General features: G+C 57.6%; 1 protein-coding gene across 8 annotated transcripts in view; it reads left to right on the top strand.

Moving 5' to 3' along the window:
• PAX7 (paired box 7) overlaps positions 1-17,219 on the top strand; it is a 158,880-nt gene extending 141,661 nt beyond the window's left edge. For 5 of the 8 annotated variants that reach the window (XM_085559014.1, XM_085559013.1, XM_085559017.1 and 2 more), the window contains one exon: positions 9,960-10,624. In XM_085559014.1, the coding sequence (XP_085415140.1) occupies positions 9,960-10,373 (414 nt within the window). In that variant the 3' untranslated portion in view covers positions 10,374-10,624. Of the gene's footprint in view, positions 1-9,959; positions 10,625-15,773 lie in introns of those variants that run through there. The other 3 variants (XM_085559019.1, XM_085559018.1, XM_085559020.1) reach the window with 1 other exon arrangement.
• The last annotated feature ends 629 nt before the right edge of the window (positions 17,220-17,848 follow it).

Raw genomic sequence — 17,848 nt, forward strand, 5'->3', positions numbered from 1 at the left:
GGAAGCGTTTGGGAATTCCAGTTTTCCGCGGTTCTGCCTTCCTGCTTTCTCTCCCAGGTGACTTTGTCCCCAAACTCCTCGAGCAAGGATGGGTATTCCTGCCCCGGATACTCGGGGTGAGGTGTCCCAGGGACGCTTCCCGTCCCACCAGGCGGATTTTCCCACCCAGACCCTCCCTTCTGAGATATTCACGGGGGAAATGCAAGGTTAAACGTGTGGAGGATGGAAGCAGCACCAGGGTGGAGTTGTTTGCTGAGCAGCACATCAGGGCAGCCTGGGCTTGGTGTCCCAAGACAGAGTTTGGTGTCCCAAGACAGAGTTTGGTGTCCCAGGGCAGAGTTTGATGTCCCCAAAGGAGAATTTGGTGTCCCAGAGCAGAATTTGCTGTCCCCAGAGCAGAATATGGTGTCCCAGGGAGAATTTGGTGTCCCAGGGCAGAATCTGGTGTCCCAGAGCAGAGTTTGGTGTCCCAAGGTGGAGTTTCATGTCCCAGAGCAGAGTTTGGTGTTCCACGGCAGAGTTTGGCATCCCCAGGGCAGAGTTTGGTGTCCCAGAGCAGAATTTGGTGTCCCAGGGCAGAATTTGGTGTCCAAGGGCAGAATTTGGTGTCCCAGAGCAGAGTTTGGCATCCCAAAGCAGAGTTTGGTGTCCCAGAGCAGAATTTGGTGTCTCAAAGCAGAATTTGGTGTCCAAGGGCAGAATTTGGTGTCCCAGAGGAGAGTTTGGTCTCTCAAAGCAGAGTTTGGTGTCCCACAGCCAGGTTTGGTGTCCCAAGGTAGAATCTGGTGTCCCCAAAGGAGAGTTTGGTGTCCCAGAGCAGAATTTGGTGTCCCAGGGCAGAGTTTGGTGTCCCAGAGCAGAATTCTGTGTCCCAAGGAAGTATTTTGTGTCCCCAAAGCAGAATTTGGTCTCCCAGAGCAGAATTTGGCATCCCAAAGCAGAGTTTGGTGTCCCAGAGCAGAATTTGGTGTCCCAGGACAGAGTTTGGTGTCCCAGAGCAGAGTTTGGTGTCCCCAGAGCAGAGTTTGGTGTCTCAGAGCAGAATTCTGTGTCCCAAGGCAGGATTTGGTGTCCCAGGGCAGAATTTGGTGTCCCAGAGCAGAGTTTGGCATCCCAAAGCAGAGTTTGGTGTCCCACAGCCAAGTTTGGTGTCCCAAGGCAGAATCTGGTGTCCCAGAGCAGATTTTGGTGTCCCAGGACAGAGTTTGGTGTCCCCAAAGGAGAGTTTGGTGTCCCGAGACAGAGTTTGGTGTCCCAGAGCGGAATTTGGTCTCCCAGGGCAGATTTTGGTCTCCCAGAGCAGAATTTGGTGCCCCCAAAGCAGAGTTTGGTGTCCCAGAACAGACTTCGGTGTCTCAAAGCAGAGTTTGGTATCCCACAGCCAAGTTTGGTGTCCCAAAGCAGATTTTGGTGTCCCAGGACAGGGACCGTGGCTCTTGTCCCCAGACCAAGCAGCTTTTGACGTAATTCCCGCTCTTCCCCTCCCGATCCCGCTCCTCCCGTGGGATTTCTCGGAGCCCTCAGAGGACCTTTGACTCTCCAGTGCTCCCGATTCCCTTGTGGGATCCCCGCTGCTCCTTCCCACACCAAATTCTCTCCAATTCCCTCGTGGGATCCCCGCTGCTCCTTCCCTTGCCGAATTCACTCCGATTCCCTCGTGGGATCCCCACTGCTCCTTCCCTCACTGAATCCACTCCAATTCCCTCGTGGGATCCCCACTGCTCCTTCCCTTGCCGAATTCACTCCGATTCCCTCGTGGGATCCCCACTGCTCCTTCCCTCACTGAATCCACTCCAATTCCCTCGTGGGATCCCCACTGCTCCTTCCCTTGCCGAATTCACTCCGATTCCCTCGTGGGATCCCCACTGCTCCTTCCCTCACCAAATCCACTCCGATTCCCTCGTGGGATCCCCGCTGCTCCTTCCTGCATGGAATTCACTCTGATTCCCTCGTGGGATCCCCGCTGCTCCTTCCCACGCCGAATTCACTCCGATTCCCTCGTGGGATCCCCACTGCTCCTTCCTGCACGGAATTCACTCCAATTCCCTCGTGGGATCCCCACTGCTCCTTCCCACACCGAATTCACTCCAATTCCCTCGTGGGATCCCCACTGCTCCTTCCTGCACCGAATTCACTCCGATTCCCTCGTGGGATCCCCACTGCTCCTTCCGTCACCGAATCCACTCCGATTTCCTCGTGGGATCCCCACTGCTCCTTCCCTTGCCGAATTCACTCCGATTCCCTCATGGGATCCCCGCTGCTCCTTCCCACACCAAATTCACTCCGATTCCCTCGTGGGATCCCCGCTGCTCCTTCCCACACTGAATCCACTCCGATTCCCTCGTGGGATCCCCGCTGCTCCTTCCTGCACGGAATTCACTCCAATTCCCTCGTGGGATCCCCGCTGCTCCTTCCCTCACCGAATCCGTTCGTTTCCCCCTCCGGCCGAGCCCCTGCCGCTCTTTCCGCGTAGCTTAGAGCCTTTTCCTCAGACCTTGTCTGTGATTTGTACATCCCTACAGAAGCAGGGTGCCCAAAACAAGATGCAGTGCTCCCGCTGGAACCTCACCATAGCCCTGAACAATCAGGTAACAACCTCCCACCGCCTTCCCCCGCTCCTCTTCCTCCTCCTCCTCCTCCTTCTCGTCCCTCGCAGCCGCCGTGGCTCCGCTGTGCCGCAGCTCCATCGCATCCCCGGCTCCATCCCACCTCCATCGTCGGCTTCCCATCCACCCAGCGGAGCAGGGCCATTCTAGGGCACAGCGCTCATCTCCATGTCACCTGCCGTGTCCCCGCGGCGCCGCAGCGTCCCTCGGCCTTTGGGGTTGGGTTTTGTTGTCTGGAGCCTCTCTGGAGGGCTCTGGTGCGGTGTGGGGTGTGAGGAATTGAGGAATGCAGGGTTCAGGCACGGCGCGTCCCGTTCCCAGCTCCCCACGTGTTCTCCAGCCGAGGTTTGGGGTTGGAAATTGGGATTTTGCAGCTCCCCAGCAGCAGCTCTGGAGCCGGCCCATATCTGGAGGAGCTGTGGGGTTGTGGGGGCTCCTCGTCCCCTCAGCTCCTGGAGGGGGGATGAACACCCGGGGGGCGAGGGCGGGGAGCAGCTCTGGGTTTGCCAACCTTGAATCGCCCCAAAATCCGAGTGGAGGCCTCGATCACCCCCGGGAGAGGCAGGGCTGAGCTCGAGGTCAGCGAGGTCACCCCGGAGGGAATCGCTGGGCTTGGAAAACACCCCAGGGTCCTGAGGAGCACCCCCTGCCCAGCAAACCCCACCACAAACCCTGCCCGGCTGCAGGGACCCGGATCAGGGATTTTCCAGGTGCAGGAAGGGTGGAAGCACCCTCTGGATCCACAAAGCAAATTTAACGGCTGCTGGGTTTGGAACGCTGGGATCCAGCTCAGCTGACTGCGGTGATTTAGAAAATATTCGAAATTAATTGCTTGGTTTTGTGAGTGCAGTGTTAGTGATTGCTACACAAGTCATTTTAGTCCTACCTAGGGGCATATTTGCATATATTTATCCTCCTTTCAAGTGGAGATCTTTGGGGAAAGTGTATTTATCTCCTCCTAACTCTTTCTTCGGCTTTCAGCCGTCCTACAGTCACCTCTTCATTTTGTTCCCATTTAATGTATGTGTGGAATAATCGACTCTTCCTCTTCCCGCCAAGTGGAAATGAATCCACAGAGATCAAAAAGCATTAATGTGGGGAAGAGTTTTTCCTTCTGCCGGGAGCCGGGTGAGAGAGAAAGATGGGAAGGATGGAGCTGGGTCCCCCCCAGAACTGCCTGGATTGAGCTCCCGCTGGGCGAGCTTTGTCCTCCCAAAATCCCGGGGATCCAGCGGGTTTCCCGGCAGGCAGTTTTGCCATGGCCGGGAAGGGAAGTGGGAACACCCCAGAGCTGGAACCCAGGGAGATTTCAGCCTCCCCTGCAGGGAATTTCCCAGTGCTTCTCGCTTGGTGTGGCCCCAAAAAGTCCAGCGGGTCCCACTGCCAGCCAGGGAGGGCTTGTCCATGTTCCCAGGAAAGCAGCACCACAATGCCAGGAGCCCTGCCTGGGCTGTCCCTGGGCGTGTCCCTGGATGTCCCTGGATGTCCCTGGGTGTGTCCCTGGATGTGTCTATGGATGTCTCTGGATGTCCATGGGTGTCCCTGGATGTCCCTGGGTGTCCCTGGATGTCTCTGGATGTCCATGGGTGTCCCTGGATGTCCCTGGGTGTCCATGGGTGTGTCCCTGGATGTCCCTGGGTGTCCCTGGATGTCCATGGGTGTGTCCCTGGATGTCCCTGGGTGTCCCTGGATGTGTCTATGGATGTCCTTGGGTGTGTCCCTGGATGTCCCTGGGTGTCCCTGGATGTCCCTGGATGTCCATGGGTGTGTCCCTGGATGTCCCTGGATGTCCTTGGGTGTGTCCCTGGATGTCCCTGGTGCCCCTGGATGTCCATGGGTGTGTCCCTGGATGTCCCTGGATGTCCATGGGTGTGTCCCTGGATGTCCCTGGATGTCCCTGGATGTCCTTGGGTGTGTCCCTGGATGTGCCCCCAGTGTCCAGGAGCTGATCCCAGGGGTCACCTGGGGATCCTGGAGAGCTTCTGGGGCAGGGCTGGAGCCGTGGTCACTCTGGGGATGTTTTAGGGCAGGATCCATGGTCACTCTGGGGATGTTTTAGGGCAGGATCCATGGTCACTCTGGGATGTTTTAGGGCCGGAGCTGTGGTCACTCCGGGATGTTTCAGGGAAGGAGCCGTGGTCACTCTGGGATGTTTTAGGGCAGGAGCCGTGGTCACTCTGGGATGTTTTAGGGCTGGAGCCGTGGTCACTCCGGGATGTTGTAGGGCAGGATCCATGGTCAATCCATGGTCACTCCGGGATGTTTTAGGGCAGGAGCCGTGGTCACTCCAGGATGTTGTAGGGCAGGAGCCGTGGTCACTCTGGGATGTTTTAGAGAAGGAGCCGTGGTCACTCTGGGATGTTTTAGGGCCGGAGCCGTGGTCACTCCGGGGCTGTCCCGTGTCCTCAGGAGCCACCGAGGATCAGCCGCCGGCTCTGCCAGGGCCAGGCCTGGCCACCAAACTCGGCTGCTGCCCTGCCCTTGTCCCTCTCTTATCTGTCCCCATCTCTGGGGTCCCTCCGGCCCCCCTGCGCCCCAAAAGCGGATCCTGATTGCCCGGCTGGAAGGTCCTGATTGCGCTTCCCTCCCCAGAGCCGCCTCCCTTTATCATAAAGGGTGCACATTTCCCCCGCCGCAGCTTCCGCGGCCACAGGCCCCGAGGGCCAGCTCAGAAATGGAGGGAATTAATTACATTTTTTTAACTCCCCTCCTTTTCTAGTAGGGGAGAGAGCGATGAAACGTCCCGGGGGGAGCGGGGGGAGCTGTGAGGAGGGAGCAGCGGGAGGTGAGGGGGGAGCCGCTGCTTTCATCCAGGAGGGTCTTTGTGCATCCGTCTCGCACTCCGGGACCTCTCCCCGCTCGTCCCCGCCGCAAAAGTGACCTCGGGAAAGGCGGGGGGCGAGCCCCGAGGCTGCTGGCATTGACCCGGCCCCGAGGGCGAGCCCACGGGTGGATTTGGGCCAGGAGAAGGGAGAGCACGGGGATGAGAGGGAGGGAAAGGGACGGAACCGCTGTCAGCCCGCTGATGGACAGCGAGCAGATCCCCCGGCAGATAAACCCCGGCAGATGTGGAGCGGGCATTGATTTTTTAGTCAGGGATGATAATGCACCAAGAAGTAATAAATTAGAAGGCAGCAAGGTCAGAGAGGGAAGGGAGAAGGACTTTGCATTCTTGAGGAGGGGATCCAGAGTTCAAAAGTGGCCTGGAAAATGAGTTTCTGCAGCTGGGAGAAGTCAGGGGACGCGGGCCCGGGAGGGCTCTGCAGGGTTGGAGTGGAAGGAGGGAACGGGAGCCTTCGGTTCCCTCTCGATATTCCAAACCCCGTCACGTCCTGGCATGGGGAAAATTGGATCTGCCCTCGGCTGGACCTGTGCAGAGCTCAGGGAGCTCAGACCCAAATCACCTCAGCCTGTGCAGGAAGGGAATTCTCAGCCCCAAATCCCCCCAGACTGTGCAGGAAGGGAATTCTCAGCCCCAAATCCCCCCCAGCTTCTCCAGTAAGGGAATTCTCAGCCCCAAGTCCCCCCAGCCTGTGCAGGAAGGGAATTCTCAGCCCCAAATCCCCCCCAGCCTGTGCAGGAAGGGAATTCTCAGCCCCAAATCCCCCCCAGACTGTGCAGGAAGGGAATTCTTGGCCCCAAATCCCCACCAGCCTATGTGGGAAGGGAATTCTCATCCCCAAGTCCCCCCCACCCTCTCCAGGAAAGGAATTCTCAGCCCCAAATCCCCCCAGACTGTGCAGGAAGGGAATTCTCAGCCCCAAATCCCCTCAGCCTGTGCAAGAAGGGAATTCTCAGCCCCAAATCCCCTCAGCCTATGTGGGAAGGGCAGGGGCTTCCAGCATTCTTGGAGAGGGACCGGACAGTTTTGGGGCTCAGCTGAGCTGTCAGGGTCCCCTCGGCCACCCCAAATCCATGGGAACATCCAGCTGGGATGAATCCCCCTCCCCAGAGGCAGCCGTTCCCCACCCCGGCAGGGCTGGGAAGGAATCCCGGTGTCCTGATGGATTCCCAGAGGGAAATTCAGCCCTTCCTTTCCCCGTGCCCTGGCAGGGCAGGATCCCTGCAGGATCCCGGAGAGGGATCAGGGACCGGGAATTCCCCAGGGCTGGGATGGAATCCCGGTGTCCTGATGGATTCCCAAAGGGAAATTCAGCCTCGGGCCGGGCCGAGCTGTCCCTTGGCAGGGCAGGGTCCCTGCAGGGTCCCGGGTGGGGATCAGGGACCGGGAATTCCGCAGGGCCGGGGCTGCTGAGGGACTCCAGGGGCAGCGCTGAGCTCAGGAACCGCTCCCGATTCCCACCGATGAAAGCCAATTCCTTTTTTTTTTTTTCAGCGGCATTTGTGGAAGCATCTGCCCCGCTCCCTGAATTTGGAGTGTGAATCTGGCTTTCATTTGCCAGCCTTGCTTTACATCCCCCTTTTTTTTTCCCAAAAGGAAGTGTTAATGTGGCTCTCCCTGCCTTGGGGAGCCGGTGCTTTTCTCGGAGTAATCAGAAGCAGCTGGGGCACTGCGGGGCCGGGAGGGAGGGAGGGAAAGCAGCACAAACCCCGCTGCTCCCTGAGTGATTCCAGCGCGTGAAATCCTCTCTGCACCTGCAGGGCTCGGCCGGGCGGGCTCACCCAGCCCCGGCCGGGCAGCACTGCCCGGCCCGGCCAGCTCGGGAAGGGCGAGGAGAAAGGGCAGAGCTTCCAGAAAGGACTCCCGAGCCCCACGTCTGCCTTTTCCGCGTGTTTGTTGTTTGAAACAGCCGGCTTTGCTCGGGAATTCGCTCCAGCCGTGGCTGGGGGCTCTGTGTGAGGGGTCTGGGTGTCCCTCCGGACACGGACCCAGCTCCTCCAGCCCAGGGGATGCTCCAGCCCGGAGCTCTGCCTGAACCCAGGGGATTGGGGCTGAGGCAGGCCAGGGTTTGTGGGCTTTAGGGGACCCTACAAATAACTCTGCAGCTGGAAGAGTCCCCCAGGCTGCCCTTCCGTGATTTCCCCACTCCGCGGGGCCTGGGGGGGTCCGTGTTGCACCCCCAGGGCAGCTCAGCACCCCAGTCCTGGATGAACCCACTCTCCTGGGTGTTAAACGCATTTTCCTCTCTTCACCCCCCGGTCCTGGGGCTGGGGAGCTCCACGGGGACATTTTTAGGGCTGAACATCCTCGTGGAAGCACCTCGGGGCTTGATCCCTGCCGCGAGGCTCTGGGGAGCTCATCGAGGCTCTGCTAAGCTCGGTGGGCGGGCAGCTGAGCCGGGTTTAACTTTTGGGGAGCAGCGGAGAAGTCTGAGCTCGGTGCAGGGTGGGAAGGAGGAGGAGGAGGGGTCAGTGAGGCGGGGATGGGGACATCGAGCCCGGGATGGGGACAACGAGCCCGGGATGGGGACATCGAGCCCGAGATGGGGACATCGAGCCCGGGATGGGGACATCGAGCCAGGGATGGGGACATCGAGCCAGGGATGGGGACATCGAGCCAGGGATGGGGACATCGAGCCCGGGATGGGGACATCGAGCCCGAGATGGGGACATCGAGCCAGGGATGGAGACATCGAGCCCGGGATGGGGACAACGAGCCCAGGATAGGGACAACAAGCCCGGGATGGGGACAACGAGCCCAGGATGGGGACAACGAGCCCAGGATAGGGACAACAAGCCCGGGATGGGGACAACAAGCCCGGGATGGGGACATCGAGCCAGGGATGGGGACAACGAGCCGGGGATGGGGACAACGAGCCCAGGATAGGGACAACGAGCCCGGAATGGGGACATCGAGCCAGGGATGGGGACAACGAGCCCAGGATAGGGACATCGAGCCCGGGATGGGGACAACGAGCCCGGGATGGGGACATCGAGCCCGGGATGGGGACATCGAGCCCGGGATGGGGACATCGAGCCCGGGATGGAGAGGAGCAAGCCCGGGATGAGGGGAACGAGCCAGGAATGGGGGGAACGAGCCCGGGATGGGGACAACGAGCCCGGGATGTGGGGAACCATGGATGGGGAGGAACAAACCAGGGATGGGGGAAAACGAGCCAGGAATGGTGGGGAGCGAGCCCTTGCCTCGCTCAAAGCTCATTCCCATGCCCCAGCCCCACAGCCAGCCCAGCCCCGCGCTGGGAGTTAGATGGATTTTCCAGGATTTTCCCCAACCCCCCTCTGCCGAGTTCCCCTCCCGGACAAATTCTCCTGCCGGAGCGGAGCCGGGAGGGGATTTTCCATCAAGGCAAAGCGCCTTTGCAGCACCGCCGAGCCCTTCCGGGGGGAGGAGGAGATGCTTTAGAAAGCAGAGGCCAGCTCGTGGCTGGGCATTCACCCCGGAGCCCGCCGGGGCAGGGAGGAGGGGCCGGGAAGGTGTCGGGGTGAGCAGGAAGGGGAGCCTCGGCCCCATGAACCCCCCCAGTGTCCTTCCCGAGAATGCAGCCCCGGCACAAAAGCTCACCAGGCCGCTGCTGGCGGATAAAGGGCTCATTTTACCACTTGCCAGGCTCCAAATATTTCCAATTTGCCACTTTAATTGATGTCAATAAGGTTATGCTAAATTCGGAGATTTGGAGCCGCTCGGCATCTGAGCGCCGGCCGGGCCCCCCGAGGTGACCGTCTCCTGTCCCCGCTCCCCCCGCCCCAGCCCCGACACGACCGAGAGGCTTCAGGAACCCCCGGCCCTTCCCCTGCCAACCTTTTCCACCCTTAACTCGGAATTACCCCGGGGAAATTCTGCTGATCCCTGGCGGGAACGGGGTCCCCGTGTGAAGGGCACAGCCTCACCCCCAGCTCAGCCCCGGGAACAAATCTGGCATTTTTACTGGGAAAAAAAAAAAATGAGAGGAAAAAAAAAAAAAAAAACCACCAACAAAAACCCAATTAGTTCATCTGGTTCAGGTCTCAAAGCAGGAAGATTTTTTTGTGTGCAAATTCAATTACATTTTCCAACCGAGCGCTGAGAGGAGTCGGACCAGGACCTGTTACCCTTTAACTTTTGGGGGCAAAGGGACCTCGGATGTTGCAGCCCCTGAAGCTGCATCAAAGCCAGCCAGGGTTTGATCTGCTTCGCTTGGGGACCTTTGCAAATCTGACTTCCCGAGAACGGCGCTGTCCTCACGGCCCCTTTGGGAAAATCGGGATTTTTCTCCTGGTTTTCCGTGACCCCTGTGCTCGGCCCTGGCAGGGCAGCAAAATATCCTCAAAATCCGAGTGGGCTGAGTGGAGCTGCTGCGTTCTCCCCGTTCAGGGTTCCAGAGAGCCCCGGCGGGGTCTGGGGGAGCAGAGCTGGGCTCTCCCACCCCTGCGGGCGCTCTCCACCCCAAATCACCATTTTTGGGGCCGTTTTCCTCCCGCCCGGCCCCTGACGGTGCCTCGGTGTCTCTGCAGGTGATGAGCATCCTGAGCAACCCCAGCGGGGTCCCGCCGCAGCCCCAGGCCGATTTCTCCATCTCTCCCCTCCACGGCGGCCTGGACAGCACCAACTCCATCTCGGCCAGCTGCAGCCAGCGCAGCGACTCCATCAAGTCCGTGGAGAGCCTCCCGACCTCGCAGTCCTACTGTCCCCCCACCTACAGCACCACCAGCTACAGCGTGGACCCCGTGGCCGGCTACCAGTACGGCCAGTACGGCCAGAGTAAGTGCTGGGAGGAACTCGCCCGTCCCGGGAAGGGCAGGAGCGAGGGAGGGAGTGGGGGGTTGGATTTACACACCCAAATTCTGCCTTTTTTGGGTGGGAGACCCCTGGAAGTTTGTCCTGCTGGGACTGAAATCTGCTCATGGTTGCTCCTCCCCTGGCAGTGAGTCTGAAAATCCCAGTGAGACGTTTTAGGTGATGTCGGAATCTGAGGTATTGATGATTCTGAGGTTGTAGAAAGTCTCTGTCTGTCAGCCCCCTGCCAAAGCAGAAGCCATCATTGGTCTGTGCTGGTTTCCAGGTTGTTTATTCTGTTTATCTCTCACATGTTCTGCTGCCCTGCCCAGCTCTGTCCTGCAGGGCAGCGTGTGGGGCTCTGCCCTCAGTGGGATGTGACAAACATTAAATACCAGAAACTCCCTGGGCTGGATGTACAATAACGTGCCAATATCTGTCACCTACGTTGGACAGTGTGTGCCCAGCCTGAACCAACAGAAAAATGCCAACACCACAGTGAGACATGGAGGGCATGAAGAAGGAGAAAAAGGACAAGGCACACCCAATTTCCTCCAGCTTGTCCCCTTTGGACCCCTCATCTAGAATCCTAAAATTTTACTTTTGCACCCGTGCCACACTTAATTATTACTGATATCAAACCCTCAGAGCTGGTAATTCATCCTGTAGGATTGAAAACTCTTTTCCATGGGCAGAGATCACAGCCAGTGTCTCTGGGGCTCTGTCCAGGGGGTTCCTGACCCTGCCAGGGTCCCAGGGCAGCCAGAGGGAAGCTCTGGGTTCCCACAAGGTGGAACCTTTCAGTCAGCAAAGGGCAGCTCGCAGCCCCTTCTCAGCTGCCCAAAAGCAGCAGGGTTTGGTGAACTCGCCCTGCTCAGCCGGGGAAGGAGGGATTTGCAAAGCCGAGCTGAGCGTGGCCCTGCCCAGGCCGGGGCTGGGAGCTTTTCCTGCAGAGCAGTTCGGCAGCAGGGCTGGAGTGCCGAGCCTGCCCTGGCACAGGGACAGCCTGGCCGGGGTGACAGGGACAGCCTGGCCAGGGTGACAGGGACAGTCTGCTCTGGGGGTGCTGTCCCTTTTGGGTGACAGGGACAGCCCAACCAGAGGTGACAGGGACAGCCCAGTCATGGCGTGCTGTTCTGGCTGGATGACAGGGACACCCTGACAGGAGGTGACAGGGACAGCCCGGCCAGGAGGTGACAAGGACAGCCCAGCCAGGAGGTGACAGGGACACCCAGCCAGGAGGTGACAAGGACACCCGGCGAGAAGGTGACAGGGACACCCAGCCAGGAGGTGACAGGGCCAGCCCGGCCAGGAGGTGACAAGGACAGCCTGGTCAGGAGGTGACAGAGCCAGTCCAGCCAGGTGACAAGGACAGCCCGAGCAGGTGACAGGGCCAGCCCCGCGGCCGGGCCGCTCTCACCTGCCGCGGGGCGCTCACGGCGCCGCGCTCCCGCGGGGCTACAGGCGCATCCTCCGCTCCACTGCCCGCAGCGCTCCCGCGGGGCTACAGGCGCATCCTCCGCTCCACTGCCCGCAGCGCTCCCGCGGGGCTACAGGCGCATCCTCCGCTCCGCTGCCCGCAGCGCTCCCGCGGGGCTACAGGCGCATCCTCCGCTCCGCTGCCCGCAGCGCTCCGCTGCCCTTTCCCCCCCGGCCGCGGCTCCGGCCGCGCTGCCGCGGCCCTTTAATGTCCTTAACGCGGCCTCAATGCGAACCGGCTGTGGCGGCAGCAGCAGCAGCAGCGGCCCCCCGCCCCTCCTCTTTTTGTGGCTCGGGAGTTTGATCCGTGACCCCTCGACCTTCCCCTCGCTTCTGCACGCGGGGCTGGACACACGTGCTATTGATAAAAATCTTAAACAAATTCCGATACCATGGATTTCCAATCAAGATTCCCTCGGGCGAGGCGTTAGTCACACCCACGTGTGTAAAAAATAAAACAAGGGCGGGGGGGATGGAGAAAGGAGGGTTTGTCCGGCCTCGCCGCAGGAATTTTGCTCGGGATGCTCGCACGGTTGCTGTCGCTCCCCGGGCCGGTTTCTGTCACCCCGCTGGTGACGAGCTCCCCGCGCTGCCCCTCGCGTTGACCTTGGAGCTCGGAGGTTTTTCCCTGCCTTTCCCCGCGCCTCTTGCGCTCTGCAGATCATTCCAGTTCCTCCTCCTTCTGGGCTTCTCTCCTCCCTTCCAAGTCTGTTGGAGCGCGCGTCGGTGTGAGCTGGCCCGCGGGGTCCTTTGCTCCGATCAGGTGCTCCTTCCTTCTCTGGTGCGACACGACACCATCAAAACTATTTTTAGGGGATAAAACACGTTAATTGCTTAATACAAAGTATCGGTTTGATTCTATATAATGTAATGGTGTATATAATATGATGTAGTTAAGGGTATATCATGGTATTTATATACAATATAATAGATAATATGTATTATGAAATTATAAATGTTATAAATTTAAATATTTTATCATTATAAATAAAATTAAATTTTATAATTTTATTTTATAAAATAATATATAGTATAATATTCTATAATATTCTAGATAATATTCTATATATTACATAATATATAATATATAATATATAATATATAATATATAATATATAATATATAATATATAATATATAATATATAATATATAATATAATATATATAATATAATATTTATAATATATTATGTAGAATAATTATATATAATTATCTATATAATAGATATAAAATAATATATAATATATAATTATATATAATAAAATATATGTATTATATAGAATGGAATAAAATTAGATATACATATAATATATATTATTATAGAGTATAATGACATTATATTTATATAATATATAAATATAACATAATGTAATTAATACAAGTGATATTTTAGGAATGGGGGTTCTGGGGTTGGGGCAGGCTCTGTGTGACAGGGGACAAACCCTGGATTTTGGGTGGCCTCTGGACCTGCCCTGCAGAGAATCCCCCTCCTCCCACTTCTCCTTATTCCCAGTTTTCCACAAACAAACCCGGCCCCGATTTCCCTCTCACTTAAACAAAATAACCAACACCTTCCCTAAATTTCTGGGTTTATTTTGACTTCTGCCCCACTGAGCCAACAAACCCCATCCCTGAATTCTGGCCTGGGATCCCCTGGTGCCTGTGGGGAATTCCAGCAAGGAATGTTTGGGGTTTTTGGGGATTGGCTCCTGGCAGGAGGCGGGAGCTGGGCGAGCTCGGGCTCTGCTGGGCACAAGGAAACGGCCTCAAACGGCACCAAGGGAGGCTCAGGATGGATTTTGGGGAAATTCCTGCGTGGAAAGTGGCTCAGGCAGGCATGGGCTGCCCAGGGAGATGCCATCCTCGGAAATATCCCAAAAAATGGATCCAGCGCTCGGAGACAGGGAACGGGGCTGGGCAGTGCTGGGTTAAGGTCTGGATCCGATGATCTCGGGGGTTTTTTCCAACCTCCGTGACCATTCCAGGATTTTGTGGGCTCCACCTGCTCGCCCCGCTCCTTCCCCCAGGGCCACCCAGTGCGGGTGACAGCGGGGACAGAGCCACCACCAGCGGTGAAATCCCTGAAAGAGCAGGGGAAACTCGGGCTGAGAGCTGCGGGAGGGAGCCCCTGGCAGGTGGAGGGAGCACACGCAGCATTCCCGAGGTGCTCCCGGTGGGTTATTGTCGGAATCTGCGGTATTGATGATTCTGAGATTGTGGAAAGTCTCTGTCTGTCAGCCCCCTGCCAAAGCAGAAGCCATAATTGGTCTGTGCTGGTTTCCAGGTTGTTTATTCTGTTGATCTCTCACATGTTCTGCTGCCCTGCCCAGCTCTGTCCTGCAGGGCAGCGTGTGGGGCTCTGCCCTCAGTGGGATGTTACAAACATTAAATACAGAAACTCCCTGGGCTGGATTTACAAGAACGTGCCAATATCTGTCACCTACGTTGGACAGTGTGTCCCCAGCCTGAACCAACAGAAAAATGCCAACACCACAGTGAGACATGGAGGGCATGAAGAAGGAGAAAAAGGACAAGGCACACCCAATTTCCTCCATCTTGTCCCCTTTGGACCCCTCATCTAGAATCCTAAAATTTTACTTTTGCACCCGTGCCACACTTAATTATTACTGATATCAAACCCTCAGAGCTGGTAATTCATCCTGTAAGATTGAAAACTCTTTTCCATGGCCAGAGATCACAGCCAGTGTCTCTGGGGGCTCTGTCCAGGGGGTTCCTGACCCCTGCCAGGGTCCCAGGGCAGCCAGAGGGAAGCTCAGGATTCCCACAGGTTATCCCGGGATCTCTCCGCTCCATCCCGCCCGGGGGGAGCGGGGCCGGCGGATCCGCCGCTCCCGGGGGCCGGGGCCGTGTTAATGCTGCCGGTGATGGAACGCGGGAGCGTGAAGGGAATTCTAATGGATCTGCCAAGTCTAATCAGGATTGGTGCGTGGAAGGGGCTCCTCTGGGGCCCGCCGCTGACAGGGCGTTGATGGCTGAGATTTGTTTACTCATTGGCAGCGATCGGGCCGCTCCTGCCAGCTCCTGATTAAGCTAATTGGGGCCATTAGAGGCGCGGAGGGGGACTTTGAGTGAAGCCCGGCTAATGAGCAGTGTCACCGTCCTGTCCCAGCCCCGTCCCCCTCAGCCCGGGAGCTGGGACCTGCCGTGCCCTCCGGGGCTGGGGCTGCTCTCCCCTCCCGGGTGGAAGCGAGGGAAGAGGTTTCCGTGGGATGGAGGGAGGCAGGCAGAGCCCGCAGCCGTGAGCGAGGCAGGTGCGAGCCCACACCTGGGCAGCTTCCACCGAAATCTCTGGAATCGCATCCAGCAGCAGCAGCAGCAGCGCCCGGAGCGGCAGCCGGGAAGGTTTATCCCAAACCTCCAGGCTCAGCTCCCTCAGAACCCCCTTTTTCCATGGCGGAATTTCAGCTCTTTTCAGGTGTTCATGGAGGGTGTCGAGGGCCTCCCCTCCCCTGGGCTGTGCTGAGCCCCAGCAGGGCTTGTCCTGCTCCTGACATCCCCATCCCAGCTCTGAGCCCATCCTGGAGGTGCGGGAGGTCCCTGGTGTGTGTGACATCCCCATCCCAGCTCTGAGCCCATCCTGGAGGTGCAGGAGGTCCCTGGTGTGTGTGACATCCCCATCCCAGCTCTGAGCCCATCCTGGAGGTGCAGGAGGTCCCTGGTGTGTGTGACACCTCTGGGCTGTCCCTGCTGTCCTGCAGGACCTCTCCTGCTCCTGACATCCCCATCCCATCTCTGAGCCCATCCTGGAGGTGCGGGAGGTCCCTGGTGTGTGTGACATCCCCATCCCAGCTCTGGGCCCATCCTGGAGGTGCGGGAGGTCCCTGGAGTGTGTGACACCTCTGGGCAGTCCCTGCAGGACCTGTCCTGCTCCTGACATCCCCATCCCATCTCTGAGCCCATCCTGGAGGTGCAGGAGGTCCCTGGTGTGTGTGACAGCCCCATCCCATCTCTGAGCCCATCCTGGAGGTGCGGGAGGTCCCTGGTGCTGCCCTGCAGGGCTGCAAGGGGTCACTGAGTGTCCCCCATGTCCTCACTGTCCCTTTCCCCCACAGCCGCCGTGGATTACCTGGCCAAGAACGTCAGCCTGTCCACGCAGCGCCGCATGAAGCTGGGCGAGCACTCGGCCGTGCTGGGGCTGCTGCCGGTGGAGACGGGCCAGGCCTACTGAGAGCCCCCCACCTTCCACAGGGACCTCTGGAGAGCCGCCCCGGCTTCCAGGGATCCTTCCTGAGCCCTTCCACCCCAGCTGCCGAGGAGATGGGAGAGAACCCGGCTCCTCCAGAGCGTTCCGGAGGAGAGTCCGGCCTCCGGAGCCTGGCTCCTCCTGTGGCCAGAGACAACGGGCTGGGTGCATTTATCAACCCTGGTCCAGCCCTGCCTCCAAACCCCCTGGCCACGGGTTCCCCACGCTCCAGGACTTGCCATTCCCTAGGTAGCTGGCGTAGTCAAAGCCAAATTGAGAGCTTTGGTGGTTTTTTTTTTCTTTGTAAAGGGAGAAAAAAAAAGTTTCATTTTGTTTCTTTTTCTTTCCGTTGCTGTAAATTTGGTGAATGTTGTATAGGAAGGAATAACCCAGCTGAGCATTAAGGGTGATGTAAATCGGGACCACGGAAGACCTATGGACCAAATATAAGGACTTGTTTAAAAAAACAAACAAACAAACTGCAAAGACAAATGAAAGCAGAAAAAACATTTATTCAAGGGACAGCAAATTCCCCCAGGCCAGCCTACCCTCCCTCCTCACTGGTGGCTTCCCAAAGCAGGGCTGGACGGGCCAGGTCGCTGCTAAGCAGGGCTGGGATGGAATTCCAGCCAGCCTGGGATCTTCGGAAAACAGAAACGGCTGCAGGAGGAGTGAAGGGCACGGGTGACACTCTGCTCCTCTGAGGGACAATCCAGACCCGAGTGTCACCTCCAGGCCACGGCAGCAGGGCGGCTGCAGCGGGGACAGCGCTGGCCTGGCACGAGGAGGGGCTGCGGACACACCCTGGGGACACGGGGCAGGGCTCCTGGTGGCCCTGCTGTCCCTGAGCTGGCCACAGGAGCAAAGAGCAGAGGGCAGGGCCAGGAGCTCATGAGCAGAGCCGGGTTCAGCCACGGGAGTCGCCTGGAAGGGAGCGGAGCAGGGCCTGGAGGTGCTGCCCTGCCCAGGACGTGGAGCCAGGACAGAGCACTGCGGGGTTTCCGCAGCGGCCAGGATGGGAAGGTGCTCCCAGCTGCCCCTCTCCTCTCTGCAGGGGTGGGATTCACCTTCCCGAGGCATTCCCTGTGCTTTGCTCCATCCATCATCCATCCATCCATCATCCATCATCCATCCATCATCCATCATCCATCATCCATCATCCATCATCCATCCATCCATCCATCCATCATCCATCCATCCATCATCCATCATCCATCCATCATCCATCCATCCATCCATCCATCCATCCATCCATCCATCCATCCATCCATCATCCATCCATCCATCCATCCATCATCCATCCATCCATCATCCATCCATCATCCATCCATCCATTCATCATCCATCCATCCATCCATCCATCCATCCATCCATCCATCCATCCATCATCCATCCATCCATCCATCCATCCATCATCCATCCATCCATCATCCATCCATCCATCCATTCATCATCCATCCATCCATCCATCCATCCATCCATCCATCCATCCATCCTCCATCCATCCATCATCCATCCATCATCCATCCATCCATCCATTCATCATCCATCCATCCATCCATCATCCATCCATCCATCCATCCATCATCCATCCATCCATCCATCCATCCATCCATCCATCCATCCATCATCCATCCATCCATCCATCCATCATCCATCATCCATCCATCCATCATCCATCCATCCATCCATCATCCATCATCCATCCATCAACAATCCATCCATCCATCCATCCATCCATCCATCATCCATCCATCCATCCATCCATCCATCCATCCATCCATCATCCGTCCATCCATCCATCCATCCATCCATCCATCCATCATCCATCCATCCATCCATCATCCATCATCCATCCATCCATCATCCATCCATCCATCCATCCATCCATCCATCCATCCATCCATCATCCATCCATCCATCCATCATCCATCCATCCATCAT

This window comes from Lonchura striata, chromosome 21, assembly GCF_050655825.1.
Source record: "Lonchura striata isolate lonStrDom1 chromosome 21, ASM5065582v1, whole genome shotgun sequence".
In the NCBI taxonomy this organism is placed as follows: domain Eukaryota; kingdom Metazoa; phylum Chordata; class Aves; order Passeriformes; family Estrildidae; genus Lonchura; species Lonchura striata.